The sequence below is a fragment of the Ranitomeya imitator genome, chromosome 8, assembly GCF_032444005.1.
Source record: "Ranitomeya imitator isolate aRanImi1 chromosome 8, aRanImi1.pri, whole genome shotgun sequence".
In the NCBI taxonomy this organism is placed as follows: Eukaryota; Metazoa; Chordata; class Amphibia; order Anura; family Dendrobatidae; genus Ranitomeya; species Ranitomeya imitator.
Window position 1 is genome coordinate 38,962,121 of NC_091289.1, and position 25,749 is coordinate 38,987,869.

Consider the following 25,749-nt stretch of genomic DNA (forward strand, 5'->3'; position numbering starts at 1 on the left):
TGGAATCAGGCTCTCTGCCTCTACATTACACTGCCCTCATATTAAATAAAAAAAAATATGCAGATTACTTTTAAAGGGTTTGTCGATAACAGAAGCAAAATTAAACAATTTAGAGAATTCTTAGTAGCCAGAGTAAAAACTAAGCATCCAATATATCAATACATTTAAGCCAGTTTTTTTGCATAAATATCTCTCAATTAGTGATTTTGTAATTAGTCAGTTTTTCCTCATGTGATGCCATAGACATAAAGGAAAGCAGAATAAGCAAGGTGCTATATGCACTGGGTATCTGCGCAGTATCTGGACCTGGCGATATGTAAAGGTATAATCCCCTTTCTAATTATTTCTGAGCATCATGCACATGTCACTTTATAATGCATACCATTTAGCACCTTGCTTATTCTAACACACATGCACTTTATCCTTTGTGCTCTCTTTGGTTCATAGTGTCTGTAGCTGAACACGTTTATTTTGTCACACTGATCACTTAGTTTCATATGCGTATGTATATACACATATACACATATACTTTTTGGCTTGTAGATACCTTGTGAGTTAGAAAAATTCTTTATGTGGATGTTCTTAATATATAAATATATAATAATTTAATTTCTACACTGATTTTTTAGCCAACGTGTGTGACCCATTTTATTCTTATTTGTGTATTGGAGTTATTATATATATACACTGTTATTTTTCTTATTTATGGTGCTTATAATTGTTAGGGGTAATATTCTAAAATATTTTTATCTATTTTAGTAAATATACCTTATCCGCCATATGCGAAATTGGTCTTTTTTATATACAAACATTCTTTCTTTTTTTAAATTTCATTTCATGTATATCTTGATACGTGCACATTTACTGTATGCTTTTCTATTGTCTTTACTTAATATATAATTAAATAAAAATATACCTTTTTATTATATATTCTCTGCTTTGATAGTTCTTGATCTTAGGATTAGTTTTTGTCCTTTAAGTGGGTTCCACTTATCCTTTTGAACACCACAGTGGTTCTATGGTATCTATTCCTTTTTTTATATATAAACGTTGAGTCAATTGAAAATTTCTATATAATACCATAGGCTGTCACTGTTGTGTTTGTTTAATGCAGGAGGAGGGAGGGACGCTCAAGCTAGGAAGCTACCAAAATGAACAGTTACTTTCCTTCCATACCTGCGGAAATATGATGCAAGCAAACTTGCTTAGGGTTCAATGGACCCCACGTGACTAATAGTTTGTAAGGGCATAGGTGCTGTTCTTGGACACGTGTTGGTACAAGGCGCGGACGCCACATCTGGTGAAATAGTGGCGGCTGGATGACATTTTTACACCTCTAGCAGGACAATTTTTGTTTTCATTTCAAGCCAGCAAAATTTTACACAAACCAATTTCAACAGTATACATGACAATAGTTAATATTTGAGCAATCAAATTTCTACACCTGTAGCAGGACAATTTTGGGGTTTAATTCAAACAAACAAAATTTCAAATAAAGCAGGCTCTACAGTACGTATGACGATGGTCAATTTTTGGAACAAAAATACTTTGTAAACTGTAACAGGCTGAGAGGTTTTGCAAAATTTTTACCTACCATAATTTTACACAAAGCACGTTAAACTGTATGGATGACTAATTGAATCTAGAAAAAAAATCTGATAGCACCGTAATATAACAATAAATTGTATGAATAACTAATTGAATCCAGAAATTATGAACATAAATATTTTGAAAGTGTAGTTGATGTATTCCTACACTCATAAACACTTTGCAGAAAGTGCAAAGCCAGGAAAAAAATTATAAGGAGGGTAATACAGTGATCATCTTCAGATGTCCGCTTTTTCTTCTCCTACCTGCCTCCATCTGTTTCCCGGAGCCCAATTCCCAGGGCCTTGGCTTTAAGTGATCCGACTTCTGGTATTTCCTGAACTCCCAACATGTAGAAATGGGAGACAGCACCTTGTGTCACCTGCATCATCGCCCGCTGCAATATAGGAGGTGGGGAACCCCAAGAAAAATATGATCTCTTGGGGGTGGTATCCCTGTCTGGATCCACCTCAAGTAGCCTTTCTCAGGCCCATTCATTTCTCAAGAAGGGTTCACCCTGCTCCCTTCCTTCTTGGATCACACCCACCGCATACCTGCAATTTTGCACCTCCATTTTGAGGAAAGTGACTCATGTTCCAGCCATCAGCTCCTGCAGCCTTCAAAACAAGTGTTCCTTTTCTAATGTACACACACACCTGGGCAAGCACTCTCTCCTTCCAGATACAGCGGTCACAAAGCTGTGGAATTGCCGATTCCGGTGGCACCTGTTCTTTTATAACCCCTGATGATGTCAGTTGGCCAGCAAATCCCAGTAATTCCGCTACCAAGATGGCTATGGCATTAAAGTGATGTGCCAAAATCACCACATGCTTATTGGCTGTGTAACAGGTGCCAAAATTGCGGGGCTGGTATTCGAGTTTGAAATCGAACACCAGCTAATGCTCGTCAAGTGCCGAGCAGATCCGAGCACCCAGATATTCGAGTATCACCGAGCATGTTCGCTCATCCCTAGTGACTAATTGAAGGTTAAAAAGTCATAAAATTTATCACAACTGTACTCCAATCCCCATCTCCATTAGGAGTGATTTTATGTGTACGAAATAAAAAAATGTCATTAACGGAGATATTTTGCTAAATGGTTGACTTTTTGCGCTAAAAGGTAACAAAAAAGGTTAAAGACAGTAAAAAATATAATTTTAGGCTTTTTTTAGGCTTTGGGCAAAATTCTTGAATGGCATGCACAATTTTAAAAAAATTTCTGCAAAAAGTAAGTCAAAACCACAAGTCAAAAAAGAAAAGTGACTTAAAAATATGTTAATTATGAATCGGCCCCTAATAATGGCTACAAAAAGGTCTAGTGTGCTCAAAACATCTATAAATTACACTGATTTCAATGAGCACCAAACAGGTATTGTGAGTATCTGGCATAGATACCGGATACGTGAAAACCTCTTAACAGTTGAAGGGAAGCTCCAATTGACAAGTACACCCGCCTATAACAGCCAGAGTCAGAGTACTTGAATGCTCATTTTGAACGCATTTTTGATCTATAGATGCTGATTACCGATGAGCAGATTGCACAAGCTGAGCCTGAGATTCCAGAGTTTAAGGAAATTTGCTTAGTTCTTGTCTATGATTCTAGGCTAAGGACCTGGACTCTGCGATACACACAGCTATCTGCTCATCTCTAATGCATACATACAATTTTTTAGAGCCCTATAATGGGCGGCTGTGGAAGAGGGTCGCATCCACACCCAATCATGCCACAGACAAAGGAGGATCCTGGCTGGGTGTGCGCGCTACTACCTTAACGTTATGCCACTGCAGACTGCATGATGCCACTTGACATGGCAGGCCAGGACTCAACGAAAAAAATTAATGAGGGAGTCCAGTAATAAACTTTTCTTTACTTTTCTTTTTGTGAAGAACACATGCTCCTTGGTGTGCCACAACATCTTCAATTCCCCATAGGAAAATTTGAGCTCCAGCCTGGCCATCTTCTCCTCTACGACCTTGAGGATTGTTTACATTTCTACTTTTTATATGGTATAGATAACATTTGCTCTAGGCCCTACTTGCCCGAGAAAAGGAATCCTTCTGCCACTCAATCTTTGTTTTCTTCAGAACATGATATCCGAGTATGTTCTCCCTTCTTTGCACACAACCATCCTTTCCAATGCAGGTCTGCGAACATTAGGCCATAGGTTCTTCTCCCTTCAGTACTCTTCCTGCCTAATAGGAACTTCTCCACATTGGCTGGACCGAAGAGTTAACCCTTTTCACTGGTTTGCTAAGCGCTACAGGCCACAAAATAGATAAAACAACATTGAAAATAGCACAACGCAACATTACAATAAGATCATCAAGGTGGGTGTCCACAGCTTCTTCACTCATTTACAGCCCTTTTGTAAAAGCAATATCAGGACACTTTGTAGTCTGACATCTTAGTATGGTTTGAAATTAGGAAAAAGAAAAAGTTGGTCAGAAAATCTGACCCTGTCTATTTTTTGAGTGATTACCAGTTTTCCTTGACCCAAAAAGAAGCACAATTAATTTATCAACAAGTAGGACCGCTTTGCCATGCAATTACCCAGTTTGTTCTGGTTGAAAATCAAATTAATTTGCTGACCTAAAATTCCCATATCTTTATTTAGAACATTCACCCTGGAATTCTTACTGTAAAATCTTGTCTTAGCCTTGGGCAAAAATCAAGATATTTATTTCATGGGATTTTTAAAAATCTCATAAAAAAGTTATGACTTTATCTAAAAGCGTTTTAATTTTAGAAGTGGTTAAAGGGGATGTGTTGATTGCTACATATGTAGAATATGATATACGTTGAGGATAGGGTAAAAAAATGGGAAAAAAAGTCAGCTCACCAGTCTCAGAAGAAATCCAATATTCGGTGACGCACGGAGCCGCCCTGATCAGAGACGTTGTCCATAGCAAATATTGAAAAGAGAAAAGTCTCCAGCGTGGATTTTCATGGAATTAAAACATCAAATTTATTGGAGACGTATTTTACAACTAATGTTGGGCTACATACATCGTTAAAACGGGGTCCTTGGTGGTCCAAACCGACGCGTTTCAACCATTCAGGTCTTATCCGTGGTATGAATTCTCTATATGTAGAATATATATGACATCTCTTAGGAATGATTTTATCATTGTGAATATAGTGAATTCTCGAAATGCAGAAGGACTGGAGGCCAATAATGTCCCCCATAGAAAAGAATATTGGGAGTCAGGGAATATCAACGCAGCGCCTCTTCCAACAGTATAGTCCCAGTATAATTCATTTAGTTATTTATTGGGATGGATACAGCCTTATCGGAGTTAACCTCTTGCAGAAAGCAGCCATTATGGTGTTCAACTGATTACCGCCGTGTGGCTTCCAGCACTTAAGGCGAACAAGTCTAGATGCTGTATACTTACTTTAAGGTTATTCTCAAATTCTTTAATGGGAAAAATTACAAAGTACTTGTAAAAACAAGCAGCTTGCTATTAAATTTCCTCTTTATTCTTAAGAACAGTAGGATTTCTATTGTGTACTGCTCATTGTCTAGGTTACTGACCACCTCCTCAGTCTATCCGCAGTGGCTGTTCTCCTAGGTAAGGAGCAAGCATAAAATTTACAATCTTTTTCCAGTAAGGCGTCTAAGCTGTGCTCTGACGCTTGCCAGATCAGTGGATTTGGCCAGCTTCAGTGCCCATACACTCCTCCCGTGCTGCATTGGTGAGTGCACAATTTTGGTGATCGGCCTATAGAAGGGCCTATCAACTTTACATGCAATTTACAGTATTGAAATCCGTATCTGTGATAGAGGAAACATTGAGCAACCTCAGGCATTTGTTTTACCAAGCGTGAATGTAAACTTTACCCTTCAATTACTAAACCACTGAAAATGTGTTTCGTAAAAAAGACTTAATCAAATTAATAACCTATCCTATCTGACGGTCAACTGGTGATGCCCACCAGGCATTTTGAGAAGCACTAGTAGAGTTTGAATATCTTGAAGGCAATGCAGATGAATTGCTAGATCAGCTCCTTAATACTGATCAATAACAAAGGTCAGTTGGTCTAAATGTCAAATGTACAGGCATTCATATACAGATATAACTTAAAGGGAACCTGCTAGCAGTATTGTGCTCAGTAAACTACAGACACTGTCAGATTGGTGCCGTTACACTGATTACAATGATACCTTGGTTGATGAAATCCATCTTGTGGCTGATTTATAATCTCTATTTGTAGTTTTCAGTGCATGAGATTCTCGTGCTCTGGGGCGGACCTGTGGGCGGAGCTTTGGGCGGGGCTTCATGTGCCACTCTGCTTACATATGCATCTGTATGACTTATTGACAGGTCAATGATCTTTCAGTAACCTGCCCACTATTTTACATACTGCACAGAATAATATGCGGGAAAAAGATAACATTCATCACTTAGGCTGCAGGATGATACAATGGACAATATGCCAGCGCCATCTTGATGGAGCCATTTTTTTTCTCTTTCAAAATAGTGGCGGTGGTGCTCGCCCAGTAGCATCTATGGGAACGTGATGGATGCTACTGCGCAGGTGCAACTGTCGACACCAGTTTGATTAGGAAAATGTTTTTCTCTCCCCACAATAGTATATGACTAAGGCTGGTTTCACATTGGCGTTTTTTGGGGTGCGTTTTTGCGGTAAAAAACGCAAAAAAACGCATGGTGAAAAAACGCATGTAAACGCGTGTAAACGCTGCGTTTTTTTGACGCATGCGTTTTTGCATGTGGTGAAAAAAATGCGGCGTTTTGACGCGTTTACATGCGTTTTTACATGCGTTTGCGTTTTTTAAATGCATGCTGAGAAATGTGTGACAGCTGCCAATCATCAAAAAAAAGTAAAAAACCCACTATAAACAGAAACAGTTAGGGTTAGGGTTAGGGGTAGGAGTAGGGATCATAACCCTAACCCTAAAGGGATCCTACCCCTAACCCTACCCCTAACCCTAAGGGATCCTAACCCTAACCCTACCCCTAACCCTAACCCTAAGGGATCCTACCCCTAACCCTACCCCTAACCCTAAGGGATCCTAACCCTAACCCTACCCCTAACCCTAACCCTAAGGGATCCTAACCCTAACCCTAACGCTACCCCTAACCCTACCCCTAACCCTAACCCTAAGGGATCCTAACCCTAACCCTACCCCTAACCCTAACCCTACCCCTAACCCTAACCCTAAGGGATCCTAACCCTAACCCTACCCCTAACCCTAACCCTACCCCTAACCCTAACCCTAAGGGATCCTAACCCTAACCCTACCCCTAACTCTAACCCTACCCCTAACCCTAACCATAAAGGGATTAGGGGTAGGGTTAGGGTTAGGATCCCTTAGGGTTAGGGTTAGGGGTAGTTTTAGGGTTAGGGGTAGGGTTAGGGGTAGGGTTAGGTTCCCTTTATCACCTTTATGTTGGGGGGTGGCATATCAGTGTGTTTTCTGGTTTTTTAATAAAAAAACGCAAGCGTTTTTTACCCCAAAAAACGCATGCACCAAAAAACGCATGCGTCCCCATTGACTCCAATGTTTTTTTTGACCCCAAAAAAACGCATGAAAACGCATGCGGTTTTTTTTGGTCCAAAAAACGCTTCTAAAAATACTACAAGTAGCATTTCAGAAAATGAACGCATGCAGTAAAAAAACGCATGCGTCAAAAAACGCGACCAAACGCGTACACAAAAAAACGCATGCGTTTTCAATGTTAAAGATAGGGAAAAAAAACGCATGCGTTTTTTTGAAAAAAAACGCTGCAGACAAAAACGCAAGTGTGAAACCACCCTAAGTCATAAATTAATATGTGCATACTATCCATTGTATCATGCTACATCACATGCGTCGCCGCCGATGCCTGCGTGATGAATGTAAAAAAAAAATTTCCACACATTTTTATGCAGTATGTAAATAGTATGTAAACAGTGAAGGATCAGTGACCTATCATAAGCCATGAAGATGAATATCTAAGCAGAGCACAACATAAAGGCCTCCTGCTTGGTTAAACAGGTAATTATGGGTTCAGTGCATTTTGCTAATTTACTGTTTTTACTATCAAGCACTGTTGTATTTTTTTAGGTCCTGGTCTGGCTTTCATCGCATACCCAAAAGCTGTCACCATGATGCCTTTGGCCCCGCTGTGGGCAGCCTTGTTTTTCATGATGCTTATATTCCTTGGACTTGACAGTCAGGTAAAAAAACATAAAAACTCCTTCTGATGTGGTTTAAATGTATGATAATTAAATGGACACTAATTACGACAACCTTTACATAAAGGTTTGTAATATACCTTGTCACAGATACGGTATATGTTCTGTCTCCTTTCTCCACTTATGAGCCATTTCTCGTCTAAAGTGATTCCTGAACAAACAACTCACTCGGTGCAAGCATTTTTTTTTTTTAAAGGAAGCTTTGCTGGAACTGTCTAAAAGATATTTTTCACTTTTAATAACCATTGGTAACACAGGAGAGCATATTATATTTTTACATATACCCTTACTAGTTTTTTTTTTAGATTTGTATTTATATATTTTTTAAGCTACTTTTACATACTTAGATAAACAGACTACCCAATTGTATGACTTTACTTTTTTTTTTAAATCAAAACTAAAAAAGTAAATGACAAGTGAATCATTAATGCTTATAGCCACAGACACCAAAGATAATTTTTTATAAGTTAATGCATCATCAAAAATGACACAGCTTATTATAAATGTACATTTTTGTGTACATAAAAAAATCATCAAATCATAAAAAAAAATACAAAAAAGCATACATAGATTTAATCAAAAATTAAGAGTTAGAAGTAATCAAAAGTTCCTCAATAATTAAATGTAAGTTTGTTACAGATAATTTATATGGTTGTTATTTTTTCTTAGCTTTTTTTTAACCATCTTGCTTTATTGTACCTTAGATCAGGGGTGTCAAACTGCATTCCTCGAGGGCTGCAAACAGGTCATGTTTTCAGGATTTCCTTGTACTGCACAGGTGATAATTTAATCACCTACACAAATAATGAGTTGGTGATTAATTTATCACCTGTGCAGTACAAGGAAATCCTGAAAACATGACCTGTTTGCAGCCCTCGAGGTATGCAGTTTGACACCCCTGCCTTAGATCAACCTGTCCCAATCTATACAGCAAAGCTGTCAAGTGACAGACAGAGGATAGGAAGTATCAATCTATGCTGTCTGATCTAGGGACAAATATTAATAGTAAAGTTAAAAAGGATTGATTAAATACTTGTATTGAAATATGGATACTGACATAAAAAAAATCACAAAATGTTATAAAAAGATTGCTTGATAATAAAATCCTAATTTAAAATATGTAATTTTTGTATACAATTCTTGAGGTTGTCCAATACTAGGACAACCCCTTCGCTGATCGTTTGCCCACATTAAAATAAAAACACTTACGCTCATCTCCTGTGCCGGTGGCGTCCCAGCGGTGCTTCCACTTGCTCTACTGGGACTCACTTGAGGTTGTTGCGCTACATTAAGCCCTGTGCACAATAAACGCTGGTGTCGCTGTCTCCGCCTTTAAATGTATAAGTAATCAAGAGGAAATGAATGGCCCGCCACGACTCTCACTTCCTATTGATTACTTATACATTCAAAGGAGGAGACAGCCACACCAGTGCTCATTGGACACTGGGGTCACGTGAAGTTACAACCTCACGTGAGCCCCAGCAATGCAGGTGCCAACATTTTTGGGACGGTATGGGAGGTGAGCATAAGTGTTTTTATTTTAATGTGGGTAATCTTGGGGAACGAGAAGGGGCAGTCCTAATAGCGGACAACCCCTTTATTACTTTAGAATGTTATTTATCAAATGTCATCTTACGCTTGCAGTTTGTGTGCGTGGAAAGCTTGGTCACTGCAGTGGTGGACATGTATCCCAAGATTTTCCGTAGAGGATACCGCAGAGAATTATTAATCTTAGCACTTTCAATTGCATCCTATTTTATTGGACTCATCATGCTAACTGAGGTAAGATTATCTATGGTTAACGGAAATTACTAGCGATGAGCGCATATGTCGGAGGTTTGAATCCGGGAAATCCTGAACATTTATCAGACAGATTTGAGCTACATCACAGTAAGGCTGCCGTCACACGTTCAGTATTTGGTCCATATTTTACATCAGTATTTGTAAGCCAGAACCAGGAGTGGGTGATAAATACAGAAGTGGTGCATATGTTTCTATTATACTTTTCCTCTGATTGTTCCACTCCTGGTTTTGGCTTACAAATACTGATGTAAAATACTGACCAAATACTGCTAGTGTGATGGCAGCCTTATTCTTTCAGAATGTTCCTTATTATGCTCGGAGATCTTTTCAGAGCCCTGCAACTCCCAGTTAAGTCCTCTGCACCACCTCCTCTTTCTGCCTTACTCCATCGCTCAGATCTTCTTCGAGCTGCTTAAAGTAAACCTGTCAGCTGGACTGTGCTCAGTAAACTACAGACAGTGTCAGGTTGGTGCCATTATACTGACTAAAATTATATCTGGGTGATGAAATCCGACCGGCCCCCTATTTTAAACCATGCAATTAATATTGTGGGGTTAGAAAAAAATAAATAAATTCAGCAAAATGGCGGCGATGCCTGCACAGTAGCATGTATCGCATTATGCATATAATATTGTCAGGTAAAAAAAAAATTAAGTTCATTAAAATGGAGACTATCGCGTTCCGATAGATGCTACTGCACATGCACCGCCGTCGCCATTTTACTGAAGAAAAAAATGTCTGCAGCAAAATGGTGGAGGCGCTTGCACAGTAACATCTATTGCAACACAATAGATGCTACTGCGCATGCGCCGCCGGCACCACTTTGATTACTTTACTTTTTTTTACCTGACAATATTATATACGTAAAGTGATACATCCAACTGTGCAGGCGCCGTTTTTCTGAATGCATTTTTTTTCTAACCCCATAATATTATATGCATTATGTAAAATAGGGGGCAGACCACTGAATGATTACTGACCTGTCATAAGCCCATACAGATGAATATCTAATCAGAGCGCCACATAAAGCCCCTCCCACAGGCTGCACACAGTCCCGCCTATAGCCCCTTCCCCAGCCCCGTCCAAAGCTCGAGAATCTCTTTAACTGGAAACTACAAATACAGATTAAACAACAACCACAAGACAGATTTCATCAACCAAGTTATCATTTTAATCAGTATAACAGCGATAACCTGACAGTGTCTGTAGTTTACTGAGCAAAATCCTGCTGACAGATTCACTTTAAATCTGGGTGGCATCCTCCGGCGAATTAGGTCTCTGATATCCTTTCGTGCCATGGCTCAGGCGACGTACATCATGAACATGCACCATGATGGTATGAAACGCAAGGAAGCCAAAGGTCTAGTCGATCTGAAATAAAGCAGACTGAAGAAGATCCGCACAATGGGGAAGGGCAAAAATGAAAGGTGCAAAGGACCAGATGGCTTTACGTAAAACAAATTGTAAAATACCCATGTATGGACTTCTGCAATTCTGAGGAGTTCAAGCCATCTCTAACTATGCAGTAATCAATTACCACACATTTAGGAAGTTGGAACAGAACCCTAAATATATAATGAATACACCCTTGATACTGTAAGATCTGACAGAAGACTGAATCCTATCTGATTGGGGTAAGGACTCATGCAGACAACTGGTTTCTCGGTCAGAGTGTGAGCCTACAAAACATCAGATCATGCCCGGACCAATGTTATTCCATGGGGTCGTGCACGTGTCCTATTTTTTCCCCTGATAGAGCCATTCTGGGGAAAAAAAATCATAGTATGCACGAGTTTTATGCAATATTTAGATGGCACTTGGCCATATAAGTCAGTGAGCCTGTAGAAACCATCGAACCGCACTCAGATGACATCCGAGTGCAGTCTGATTTCCCCAAACTGACGCAATGGAGATGATGGACAAATTTTTGTTCTCCATCTTCTCCTCATCCGAGAGAATTGGATCACACTATGCTGATATTCTGATCAGAGTTTGTTCCGAGTGTGATTTGCATAACTGACCTGATTTTCTCAGATTAGAAAACATACGGTCATCTGCACATATCGTAAGGCTTATTCCCGAGCTTGATTGAGATCATTGCAATAGTAATAGTTGTCCTTTGCCAATTTTAAACATTATTATTGGGAGGCTGCAGCCCTTAGGGCCCTGCGGGATATTTTATTATTGTGATTAACTGTTTTATAAATCAAAGTGGAGTAATTGTTTTAGCTATATTCGTAAAAATATAATCCATTAATAGTTCTAACTTTCTTTTTGTCTCCTAGGGTGGAATGTACGTCTTTCAGCTCTTTGACTCGTACGCTGCCAGTGGAATGTGTCTTCTGTTCGTTGCCGTGTTTGAATGTATCTGCATAGGTTGGATTTACGGTAAGTTCTTTAGCATTCATTTTAAAGAATACAATCTAGTACGTGTGGATCAAATAAAGATTTTTTTTTTTACCATGTTGTAGCGGACACATGATGGAATAGCGGCTGCAGCGGAATCTTTTTTTTTTGTTTACGTTTCGCCTCTCTGTTGCGGAGATATCAGAAATCAAAGTATTTGGCACCTAACGAGTTAACTTTTCTTACATCGAAGTGGGTGTTTTCATTGGGCGTGCCTACTTCTCCTTATGTCAGTTATTTGATAACACCCACTTCGGCTTAACAAAATTTAACACATTACGAGCCAAATACTTTGATTTTTACTATCGCCGCAACGGAGAAATTAAGTTAAAGGGAACCTGTCACCTGAATTTGGCGGGACAGGTTTGCGGTCATATGGGCGGGGTTTTCGGGTGTTTGATTCACCCTTTCCTTACCCGCTGGCTGCATGCTGGCCGCAATATTGGGTTGAAGTTCATGCAGTGTCCTCCAAGGTACACGCCTGCGCAAGGCAAGATTGCCTTGCGCAGGCGTGTACTACGGAGGACAGAGAATGAACTTCAACCCAATATTGCGGCCAGCATGCAGCCAGCGGGTAAGGAAAGGGTGAATCAAACACCCGAAAACCCCGCCCATATGACCGCAAACCTGTCCCGCCAAATTCAGGTGACAGGTTCCCTTTAAAAAGTTTGATTCAGTTCAGCAGCCATCATTATCTTGTGTCCAGTTCAAAACTTAAAATTTGTTGAAAGATTCTCTTTAAGAAGCTAACCTACGTTCTGCACCTTGTTCGTTTTCTGCACCTATTGCTTAAGTTATGTTACTTTGCGTTTTTTTTCACGGTGTTTTTGTGTGAATATTTTAACATGCAATTTTATCGCGATTTGACTTTTGGAAGTGTCATGGTTTGAATAAAGCTGCTTTTTTAAAAAATACTTTCTGTTTTTTTGCTTTGACAAAACTTTCGTTCACTTAGGTGAGGATTACATGCGTTTTTTATGCTTTTCCGCATGTGCGTTTTTTACCTGTGGAATTTCCGCACTTAACACAAGTCTATGGGGACATTCCACAAGGAAAACTCAGCATACCCCCAAGAGAAATTGACATTCTGTGGACTTGAAACACACACCTGCGCAAAACTAAGGAAATTCTGAAAACAAGATCTGCTGGGGGCCCCGATTACTGCAATTTGGGAAACACTAGTCTAACGAGCATATGCTTTTGAAAATTGAACTTTGACAGATTAGACATCTTGTGCTAAGTAGTATTGATGCGCATTGAAGCCGGTCTTTTAACCATGTTGTTCTTCAGGCAGTGTTGATAATGGGAGGCTGATATTTTGCCTTAATATTACCATTCGTGTCTTTAGGAAGCAATCGGTTTTACGACAATATTGAAGACATGATTGGGCACCGTCCATTCTTCTTAATTAAATGGTGTTGGATGGTTTTCACCCCTGGAATTTGTGCTGTAAGTTTTAGTATAGTTTTTTTTTTTATAGTATTGACTAAGCATTCGTATCTAGTGTTAATTGTTGATGACAATTTACGATCTAATTGTCAGTAATTATAACCATTTACCAAGCAATACTTTTTTAATTAGTTGTAAAGCATGACTGTGATAACTCTGTTTTTAGTTTTTATATACAGTAAAACCAGAAACCTACTTTAAGGTTTTATTTATATTTGTTTGCTTAGGCGAAATATGTATTGCAGCACATTTTGTTAAACTTAATGGGAAAAGATTTAATGTAACAAGTGATGTAATGATTGAAATCTTGAAATCCCTGTTTTTCCTATGCTTAGGAATCTGGGCTGTGCGTATCAAAGTTGATTAAAAAAAAATACCAATGAAGTGTTTTTATAATTTATTTTGCTTTTCACTTTTATTACAGAGCATCTTTATATTTTTCTTGGTGAAGTATAAGCCACTAAAGTACAATAATGTATACACCTACCCGACGTGGGGTTATGGTATAGGGTGGATGATGGCGCTGTCATCGATGGTCTGCATTCCACTGTGGATAATAGTAAAGGTGTGGAAGACCGAAGGGACAATATCCGAGGTAAAAGTTCTCAAATGTTCACGATGATAAAATATTAATTTTCAGAATTATTCTGTATTTCATGGATTATATATATAATATAATAATATATATACATTTACTTTTCTGTAGAATGTTGTTAGTTACTCAAGGTAAAAGTAAACCATACGGAAACAGCAAAATTTTCGTCCATAGGCATTATAGAGTGTGACGCTAGTCAATTCTCACGGCCAAGCCGTGAGTCAGAGTGGTCAAAGAGTCCAAGGTCAGAAGCCAGGAGGGTACTTCATAAACAGAAGGAAGTGACAAAAGCATAGTCAGGTAACATTCCGAAGTCAGAGTACTGGGAGGATAATGGATCAGAGCTGAAGGGGGTAAACAGGCGGATGGTGAGAACAAAGTCCAAGGTCAGGCAACAGATCAAACAAACAGAACTCAAGGCACAGGAAAGCACAAACCTCACAGGCTGAATGTATATCTGGCAGAGTTCTGGGAGACACAGCTGAGTTAAGAAGCATGGCAATTAACTGGAATAATGAACACATGAGACAGCGGACGCCTCACAGTCTCAGATTGGATAGTTGAGCTGTCAATCAACACACTAACAGCTCATCACGTCCCTGTACCAGATTGGATGGCCAAGCTGTCAATCAAAGTACTGAAAGCTTCAGCACTCCCCTATACCAGATTGGACGGCCGAGCTGTCAGTAACTGCATACCAGACACTCTGAGGGGTGGAACCATGACAGAGAGGTTTTGGGGTTTTTTAATAGAATAAGGTGCAAAATACATAATATTAGTAAAGTGAATCTTCTCAGTGAGTGAGTTGATGAACTGAAGTGGAAAATGGTCTTCGAAAACACTTCAGTTAGTTGTGCCTCGCTGACTCATTGGTTAGTACCCACCAAAACATGAGCCAAAATCACAAAACGGGGCATGATTTACACATGTAAAGACTCCTAAATTGTTATACTGAACCTCTAGTGCAAGACTGCTCAGAAACTCTTGTAAAGCTAATTAGTTGGCAGCAGATTATTCCAGTAATTGCCTCAACTATATCATTATGAAGCACCTGGTAGTTCAATTAGAAAGAAATGGGTACAACCACAATCCATAGCCCATCCATTACCCTCAGATAGAAATACTGTGCGTTAAGAAAAAGTTGAGACAGGAGACTAAAGGATGAGTACAAGATCACTACCAATCTCTCTGGTTTATCCATTGATGTTCATATGCTGCCAGTGTATTATCACCTATAATTTTCAGATCATATACTGGTGGTACTAGGTTTATGGGCTACAGGGCTGTATATAGGCATTGAGTGTGCTCTGAAAATATGTACCAATCTGTGTTTCTAGCTTCAGCAGGGAGGCATTGTGCTAACCTGACTTACTATTGTACTCAATGAATGTTGCAAGTGCTTCCTGGGATGGGATAGACCCATTGGATTGCTAACACATTTAACAGATGACAAACCAGGAAGTGCAGTGTGAGAAATTAGGAGCTCTTCACGCCTAACCCCTTTAAGGAGATTTGGAATTTCCCACAGGATATTCTTAATACTCAGGTATTAGGTAGTAAGGGAATGGCCTGTAAACTATGCCTATAGCTATTTGCTTTTGTGGCACCTGAGGAGTCTGATTTGCCACAGTTGCATTGCCTCCCTCACAGGGGGTGATGTCATGCCTGGAAGCAAGGAGGGATCCACTTTCCAGGTACATCAGCATGCAACACCTTTCCTACTCCAGACCAGAAGGGGGAGCTCTAACACCTGATTTCAGGGGAGCTTCTCTATCAATTCTGGCCAGGAGGTGGAGTTAGTCCACTTCAGTCAGAGACTGAGAGAGTGAAGGAGGAAGAGGCAAGTGAGGAGAACCTGGGGGATTGGAGCTGCAACTGAGCTCACCCCAGAACTGAGCACCAAAAACCGGACACTGGACTCCATGGTTGTGTGGGAACTACAGGCCCAGCAACTAGAGGAGGGCAGGAGAATTCAGGTCTCTTGGCCCCATCTGTCACCCTGAGGCACAGCAGCATAGCAGAGCCCAAAGTCGCCATGAGGGAGTGACACCTGTAACAGGCTCAAGCTGCCTGCCATGCAGGAAAATGTTCCATTCCATGGAGAGACTGCAATAGGGACTTGTGGGGAGCTTAAGGGACCAAGGACCTAGGGAGCAGTGCAGAGGGAAACCCTCCAAATCCACCTGGCTAGGGGACCCTGAAATACTTCCAGGCTGCCCAGATCTCCATTACCACCTGTTACCTGTGCTCTGGACTGCACCTTCAACCAAGGATTAAGGGTAAAGAATACTGCAGCCCTTGTGTCCTCTAGTCCTTTCCCGCACCCTCAGTCCAGCATTCGAACATCCACAATCCCCTTACAAAACTGTACCGGTAACCCTGGGAGCCCGCTCCACCTGTGGGGAGCAGAACCATCCCAGCTGCATTACCATCAGTCCCAGCAGTCCCTTTAAGCAGCATCGGCCATCCCTGGCTGAGTACCATAGGTGGAGTCACGAACAATCCTCTTTCCTATATAAACTTTATTCCCCTCATCACTTTTATTGCGTGCTCAGGGCCACGGACCGAGTCACTGCTTCCATGAGCACCCCTTTAAGAATCATCTAACTCGGTTCCGAGTACCCCACGGCCCTAGCTGGTGTTGCAGTTTGACATGCATTAACCCTTTGAGAAGCCAGAAATCTGCAGGAGACCCAACAGGAGGGCAGTGGAATTGAGAAAGAGGTGAAATGTGCAAGGGCAAAAGCTAAGAGTAGCATCAAGAAATGGGAAGCCGAGCTTTGAGTAACCTGACCGAAGTGTGAAGGCTGGCAGTGGTAGGTGTAGTACAATGTGTCAAGTCTCTATATAAACAATCAGGTATTAGGTGGTATTTGAATGGCCTATAAATAATGCCTATGACAGCTACGCATTGACTGAAGGAGTGTATTGACATGCGTTGGCCATTCAAGAAGTCAGATATCTGGAGAGTATAGGACAAGTGTTGCATCAACAGGGGCCCTGACAGGAGAACCAGTGGGAACAGGAATCTGAGCACAAAGGACCCTGACAAAAGTGAAGGCTGGAAGAGGAGCATCAGGCGATGGCAAGTGTAGTACAATGCATTGTTGACCACCCTCTCCTGCTCTCTAGGCTCCAGTCACTAGGCATTAAGGACACTGCTCTCTCCTGGTTCTCCTCCTATCTTTCCGACCGCTCCTTCAGTGTTCTGTTCTCTGGCTCCACTTCATCTCCTCTTCCTCTCACTGTTGGGGTACCTCAGGGCTCAGTCCTTGGCCCCCTTCTGTTCTCTCTCTACACGGCCCCAATTGGACAGACCATCAGCAGATTTGGCTTTCAGTACCATCTTTATGCCGACGACACACAACTATATACGTCATCCCCTGACCTTACCCCCGCTGTACTACAGAATGCCACTGACTGTCTGTCCGCAGTCTCCAACATCATGTCCGCTCTCTATCTGAAACTCAACCTCTCCAAAACTGAACTTCTTCTGCTCCCACCATCTACTAACCTCCCTAAATCTGACATTTCCCTCTCCGTGGGTGGCACCATAATAACACCCCGGCAGCAGGCGCGCTGTCTGGGTGTTATGTTTGACTCCGATCTCTCCTTCACCTCCCATATACAATCTCTTGCCCGCTCGTGCCGCTTACACCTAAAGAACATCTCTAGAATCCGCCCTTTTCTCACCATGGAGACAGCTAAAACCCTCACGGTCGCCCTGATCCACTCCCGCCTGGACTACTGTAACGCTCTATTAATTGGCCTCCCCCTCACTCGACTTTCCCCTCTCCAGTCCATCCTTAATGCAGCAGCCAGGGTCGTCCATCTGGCTAATCGTTACTCGGACGCGTCCGCTCTTCGCCAGTCGTTACACTGGCTGCCCATTCATTACAGGATACAATTCAAAGTACTTGTTCTCACCCACAAAGCTCTCCACAGTGCAGCACCCCCTTACATCTCCTCCCTCATTTCTGTCTATCAGCCTAACAGACCACTGCGCTCTGCAAATGACTTTCGGCTAACCTCTGCACTAATCCGTACCTCCCACTCCCGACTCCAAGACTTCTCCCGTGCTGCGCCAATCCTCTGGAATGCTCTACCCCAAGATATTAGGACCATCCATAATTTGCATAGTTTTAGGCGCTCGCTCAAAACACATTTGTTCAGAGCGGCCTATCACGTTCACTAATCAAAGTTGTTATGTTTGTGTGTAGCCCATTCACTATCCCCATCTATTCCCCAACCCCTGAAGATGGCTGGACCATGATTGTAAATACATCATTGTAAATACACACCTGTACTTTGTATCTCCCCCACCTCATTGTAGATTGTAAGCTCTCACGAGCAGGGTCGTCTTATTTTGCTTTAATTATTGTATTGTTAACGTTGTTACTTATGACTTTTGTGTTTGAAACTGTTAAACTGTAAAGCGCTGCGGAATATGTTGGCGCTATATAAATAAAGATTATTATTATTATTATTATTGTGACAGGGCTTTACATTAATTCAGGCATTAGGTAATAATGGAATGGCCTGTAACCTATGCTTATGTCATCCAAGAAAAAGTGAAATGCAGCAATCACCAGGTTCTATGGTAAAATGCTTTATTCAATCAATGTAGCAAACAAAATGGTAGGCAGGGACTGTGAAGGACAAAGGCGGTTTCGCGCTGTCAAAGTGTTCTACGGGTCCATGCACTGACGTGACACTACTTCCTTTCTAAAGGTGGGTACGTAATATCCATCACTACATCTGTTATGTGCATATGATACAAACATTATTAAAAACATCTAAAAACAATCAATTACAAGAATACAGACATATCTAATCTATCATATCTAATCTATCTAAAGGACCTTGAGCCTCGGTTTTTAGGATCCACCTTCCTTTATTTTTTAACAGTAATTGGTTGTGATTACTACCTTGCGTGGGATACCTAAATTTTTAAATCCCTGCAAAAGTTCTACGATCAGCATTATGATGATCCTGTGTATGTTTAATGAGTTGGGGGGATCCTTTACCAGTAATAATTCATCTAAAATTTTCCCTAAAACGAGCAAAAAGGGTCTTGTTTTGCTTCCTAAAACCTGCGCAAGATTGTAATCACAACCAATTGCTGTTATAAAATTAAAGGGAGGTGGAGCCTAAAAAACAATGCCCAATTTACTTTAGGATTAAATAATAGATTAGATAAATCCGTAGTCTGATTGTTTTTAGATGTTTTTAATAATGATGTAATGACTGAAAGTACGTACCCACCACTGAAAAGGAAGTATTATTACATCAGTGCATGGTTTGGCCCCATAGAAGCACCTTGAAAGCGCAAAATGTCTATCGTCCTTCACAGTCCTGCCTACCATTTTGTTTGCTACATTAATGGAATAAAGGATTTTACCACAGAACCTGGTGAGTGCCGCGTTTCACTTTTTCATGGATGACATTGAGTTATTTCCAATGCGAGCACCACCAATATTGTCTGAATACGTCAAACTGCTCCACGTGTGGCAATTATTTATGCTTTTATTGGGAAGGACTGGTGCCGAAATAGCACTATTTGAATTTATGATAAACTATGACTATTCAAGAAGCCATTCAAGAAGCCGGAAATCTGCAGAGTGCAAGTGCAGCTTCAACAGGAGACCCAGTAGAAGTTCGGTACCGCGGCGGGACTGTGTAAGAGGCCAAATGTGCAAGGACCAGAGCAAAGAGTAGCATCGGGGAACAGAAAGTCGAGCACAGAGGACCTTAATGGAAGAACGAAGGCTGGAAGGAACAACTGGTGATGGTAGGGGTGACAGGGTGCTATATGCAGATGCATGAAAAGAAGCTGCGGAGACACCATCACGTGTTTCTCGACGCAAGCAGTGAATAGCCAGGCCTTTTCCCGGGAAGGAACAACCACGGGAAGGGCAGCATCCTATGAAGGAAAGCCACCTATGCCAAGCATGGTATCCATCCACAGACAGCTGTTTCGGGGTTTTTGCCCCTCATCAGTGTGGAGTAGGAATCTGGCTATTAGGAGCAGTGCCTAGTAAAAAGGCTATAAAGGCACAGATGATTGGCCTCGGGGAGACCAAAACATCCAACACTGCGGAGACACCATCACGTGTTTCTCAACGCAGTGATTCCAGAACACTGCCCCCATCCCTTATGGGAAATATGCAGATGCATGAAAAGAAGCTGCGGAGACACCATCACGTGTTTCTCGACGCAAGCAGTGAATAGCCAGGTCTTTCCCCGGGAAGGAACAACCACGGGAAGGGCAGCATCCTATGAAGGAAAGCCACCTATGCCAAGCATGGTATCCATCCACAGACAGCTGTTTCGGGGTATTTGCCCCTCATCAGTGTGGAGTAGGAATCTGGCTATTAGGAGCAGTGCCTAGTAAAAATGGTGCTATATGCAGTAGAAGAATAAGGTAGTAAGCATTTTAAATCTATTAATTTACAAAAGGAAACAAAGGTGTAGAGCTGCATTTGTTCATATTTGCATGAAAAATTGTAAAATTTTCTTTATATAATTTTCTTGCCCCTAACCTAATGTAACACTTTTCTTTTTTTTTTTTGCAGCGATTTAAATCTTTAATATTACCCAGCCCAGATTTAAAAATGAGAGGGAATCTAAGAGCCGCCGCTTGTACAAATGCCGTAAACGACTGTGACGCCCAGCTTAAGGGTGATGGAACCATATCGGCCATTACAGAAAAAGAAACACACTTCTAAGGGATATTTTATTTGGAAAGTTGTTGTTTTGTAAAATAAGAATATGAAAAGAATATTATTTCACTCAATTAATAGAGGCTCACCTGTTTCGCACAAATTTTAACATGTTTAATTTTAAAGTGTACACTGTATTATGCTCCAAGTGATTTTTTTTTAAATTATATTCTATAAGTGACTGATTATAAAAACAGTATTGTATGAGGTTTTTTTTAGTGCCAAGTTTATGTAATGTTGTGATACTGCTTCATGTTTTATAGCTCTCCAGACACATGTATAGCGTGTTGTAAAATTTTTATACCTTGGATTTTATGAAGCATGGTGTTTCTATAGGATATTCTTTTCATCTAATGTACACAGTTACATTCCAGCTGGTAAAGTATGTCTATGAAAATGCTTGTTATTATGTAGTTCTTGTTTTGTGCTCATTTTCCTTGTTTATGACCTATCCATATAATGGCCGATAGATTTACCTGTTTTGTTTTAGCCAAGGGAAAAAAGACTTAATTGCTAATACATGGTGAATTCTTGTATTGTATGTTTCTATATGACTAAACAGTTTTTTGGCATTGTGATATTACTTGTTTATACTAAAGAAAATACATGTATTCAATGAAAATTTTAACTAATTACATTTTCCTTCGATGCCTCATGGAATTCTCCACATTGGCCTTTAAGTAAGTTCTGAATTGGGAGAATTTAATGAGGATTCTCGGTCACTAAATAATCATTACAAAAGTTGTCCACTACTTGGACAACTTCTTCTCATACCCCTAGCCTGGCCTCCATAAAATAATAAAGCTTATACTCGCCTCCCGTGCCAGCGCCATTCCCGCGGTGTTGGCACTCCTTCTCCCAGGGCTCCAGTGCAGTTGTTGAGACACCTGACGCCGGCACCCAATCAACGCTGGAGTCACTGTCCCCACCTCCTGTCGAATTGAACAGGAAGAAAAAGTCCGAGATCATCTGCAGTCCGGACTTCCTCTTTATGTTCGATTTGTCCAAAGGGACAGTGACACCAAAGCTGATTGGGCGCCAACGTCACATATCACAACAACTGCATGGGAACCCCGGCAAGAGTGAGTGCTGACACCGCGGGAACAGCGCCGGCTTGGAAGGTGAATATAGGCTTTATTATTTTAACGGCACCAAACATATTGATCAAGAAGGGCTTTTCCTAGTAGTGGACAACCCTTTTAATAACAGAAAAGAAGAAAACATTGTCTCATTTCCTAGTATACTGTATTTGTTTCCTACCATATAAAAGCTCATTTCCTAGACCTAGACTGCGGCCAATGTGCACACTAGTTACTACATAATTGAAAAGGGTTTGGCACTGAACTCCTACAATAACAGGGTACATAACCTGAAATGGTGGTATATAGGATGCATATACAATTGTCCAAATGAACAGAAAAGCTTTACCCTTCTTCCAAAATATCCACTGACACTATTAAAACTTTTAATAAGTATTACTTATTAAAATTTGAATTAGGTATTACTTCAAATGAATACAATGATATACCCAAAACTTACTAGATTACTAAAGTACAACTGTTGGTCTAAATCCCTAATATGTGGATTTTCCAATAATTCTGTCAAATTGTGAGCACTATTTCACAACTCTCCTATTGCAGCAAAAGTTGTCAGGGGCATGTCTGCCATACACGCCACCTTACTTGTGCCAGAGACAGCCAATAATCTGGCTTCATTAGGAGCACAGCAGCTGATGGCTATAAACCCCTGATGAAACTGGATAACAGCTAAACATGTTGATGTGTTGGGTTTTAAAAATTGTGGTGGCTGTCCCTTGCCCAAGTAAGTTGGTGGCTGTCCCATGCCCAAGTAAGTGGTGTCTAGTGTGCATTGCAGACACGCCACCAACAATAGGACAGCAGAGAAATAGTCCTCTCAATTAGAAAGATCTATTGGAAAGTCCTTGAAGTAGGGACCCCTGATGAAGCTGGATTAGTGGCTAAACAATTTGGTGTATTAGGTTTTAACAATTGTGGTGGCTGTCCCTTTTGAGACAAAGTGATATATGGTGTGAACTGCGGACACACAACCAACAATAGGAGTGTTTAAAAATGGTTTCTTGATTCAAGAGAAATATTGGAGTTTCCATCATTAGGGACCTAGTAAATTACTAAAAGACAACTGGTGGTCTCAGTATTGGGTATATAATGTCATTGCTTTTCAATAATACATAATAAAAGTGATGTTTTAATAAAGCTAGAGGATATTGTCGAAGAAGAGTAAATTTTTTCTGTCTGTTTGGACAATATTATATGGCACTGAACTACATACCCCTTTAGCGGTCAATAGGTGACATTTAGTCCTTATAATATCTTTTCATGTGATTCTGTGCTTGTGGCAAAGGATAGCATTGAGATGACAAACTTGATAGAAGTTTTGCTCTTCTCTCTATTATCTGTTCTCTGTATTTTCTATATTTTTCTATTTACCGGTACCTAACGAGGTTTTAGGAATGAGAATATTGATTTTCTGCTAATAGGAAAGACCATTAATATCTGATATTGGTGGGGTCTGACTCTCAGCACTCCACAAATCAGTTATTCGAAGATGCCATGGTGCTTGGTTGAGGCTGAAGCCTTCTCCGCTCTGTTTGTCTACACTCTATCTTTATAGTATCGGCTATACTTGGTATTGCAGACTTGTTCCCTTGAAGTCAATACGACCATGCTATAATTCCCGCTACAGCCATTACTGTGTAGATGGTGTACAGGTAACCCAACATAGCAGAAAAAAACTCAGCATTTGTAAAGCATACTAACCTTACAGAGTCAGAGACTCATTGAGAAGTGCCTAGAGTCAGACCTTCAACCATCGGATATTGATGGTCTCCACCAAGGAACGGTAAACTCATGAAACCACTTTAAATCTCATTTGTTTGCAAAATATCTGTACAAACCAAAGACCATAAAAATATGGAAACATAAAGTTAGTGACCCTCTGATTGGTCCAGGAAATGAGCATTAGGCCAGAATCACACTTGCGAGTGCAATGCGAGTCTCTCGCATCAATACCTGGCACAGCCGCCTGCACACGGGACCGGAGTGAGCGGCTGCATGTATTTCTATGCAGCTGAATGTTCCGGTCCTGAGTTCCGGCGGCAGTGCCGGGTATTGATGCGCGAGGTTCTCGCATTGCACTCGCAAGTGTGACCCCGGCCTTACAGAGACTATATTAGGAATTGGATTACAGTATGTATTTCTGGCTTTTCAGAAAATCCTTTTTACTCTTAATTGAAGAAATCCGTAAATCAAGTAATCTTTTTTGTATGTAAATTACGCTCCATTTTCTCCCGGCAATAAATACTGGAAGAAAAAGAAGAATGTTGCCGCTCCTTCAAAGGCGAGTAGCTTAACATCAGAATCTTTTTTAGCACTGTGCAATTTAAGCAATGGATTCATATGTATATAAATATTTCGGTTGGAGATCTCCTTCAACTTTTTCAGCCAGCTAGAACTGCCAGAGATCATGTTTACATAGATGAAGTCCTCTAACCGCTCAGCTAAGCTGCTATTGTTAAATGTGAGTAATTTTTTTGTGTTGGGAAATCATAGTTGACATTGAACCAAAGCTAAAATGACTATATTGTTTCAATCTGTCATATTAAATTACTAAAATAGAAAAAAACAATGGTAACTCTATTTTACGTTGTCAAATCACAATCTACATTAAAAATATAAAATCTAGACACACACTTAGGCTGCATTGAGTCACAGTAGATTGGCTACAGCTCATTCTCCTTCTGGGCATGCTCTGACCTTGACTATGGTCAAAATGAAGGAAGGGGGAGTAGGGGAGCTGTGTCATCACCTGTTGAGCATGGTGGATCATATGTTTTTTACTATAAATAGATGTGTTTTACCCTTGATGGTCGTCTTGTATGTAATGATAATGAGACTGCTGAAAAGTTTTATATACAGAACAGGAAGTATGGGAGTAGTATTAGGTTTAGTGGCCTGGTTGAAATTTACAAGATTTCTTTATACAGTATAAACACAGTGATAAGAAAATTGAAAAAAATATATTTTATGTTAAAGAATATATTTAGGAAGAAAACTTGATAGAAACAATAGGCCACTTTCTGATATCACGTTCTGGCTAAAATTCTAAATTTTGAGGCTTATACTAATGCGTTGCTTTTCATATTAATTTCTCTCTAACTTTTGTGTTACAAGTAGATTTTTATATGATTTGATGGGATGAAAAGTTTGTGATATTTAACCAGAAAGTTAGCATTGCTGTGATTTTTACATTTAAAGAGTTTGTTACTTTTGCTCGTTAGTAGTCACAAAAGGGTGATCACAAAGTATCCTTCTGAGTCCCCTAGTAATCAGTTAATTTGTAGGAAGACTTTAATTTTCCTGTAGTGCGACCATGGGGAGAAATAAAGCATTACACAGTCATCATTCAATTTCACAGCTTGTCTGTCTAATGTAGGAGAGGATAGGTCCCCAAGATCAAAATATGCTCCTTGTACCCCGATCTGGTCAAGAGATGAGAATCCTTTACAGAGCCCCTCCCCCCAAACTTGGCAGCAAACCAAAGGTTGGATTGCCAATATTAATGTTACAAAGATTTTCTATAGATTGTGTATGTAGATTTATTTGTAATTTTGGGGTAAATTTTGGCGTTTGGGTGAGCACTGCAAATCTGCTCTTTCAAGATAATAGTAGCTGATCGAACACTATGCAGTGATTCTCCATTCAATGTTTATATCTGGCTGCTGCCAGAGGTGCTACAAGTTGATCAGTGCGGATATCAGGTGGCATACCCCCATAGATGTGATACTGATGACCTATTCTATGGATAGGCCATTAACATCTTGTGACCAGAGAAGTCAACCCCTTTAAATTTTGAAACAGTAACTAAATTCATTTTTTCCCACTTTTAATATCACTCATAATCTGGAAAAACAAACTGAAATAATTTTGAGGAGTAAAATAAAAATA

General features: G+C 40.3%; 1 protein-coding gene across 2 annotated transcripts in view; it reads left to right on the plus strand.

The window, feature by feature from the left end:
* Positions 1 to 24,413, plus strand: part of SLC6A11 (solute carrier family 6 member 11) — a 172,555-nt gene extending 148,142 nt beyond the window's left edge. The window contains exons 10-15 of one of the 2 annotated variants that reach the window (XM_069736762.1): positions 7,659 to 7,771; positions 9,434 to 9,571; positions 11,878 to 11,980; positions 13,347 to 13,447; positions 13,872 to 14,042; positions 20,618 to 21,157. In XM_069736762.1, coding sequence (XP_069592863.1) covers positions 7,659 to 7,771; positions 9,434 to 9,571; positions 11,878 to 11,980; positions 13,347 to 13,447; positions 13,872 to 14,042; positions 20,618 to 20,770 — 779 coding nt within the window. In that variant the 3' untranslated portion in view covers positions 20,771 to 21,157. Of the gene's footprint in view, positions 1 to 7,658; positions 7,772 to 9,433; positions 9,572 to 11,877; positions 11,981 to 13,346; positions 13,448 to 13,871; positions 14,043 to 20,617 lie in introns of both variants that reach the window. The other variant, XM_069736761.1, reaches the window with a different exon arrangement.
* Positions 24,414 to 25,749: the final 1,336 nt, after the last annotated feature.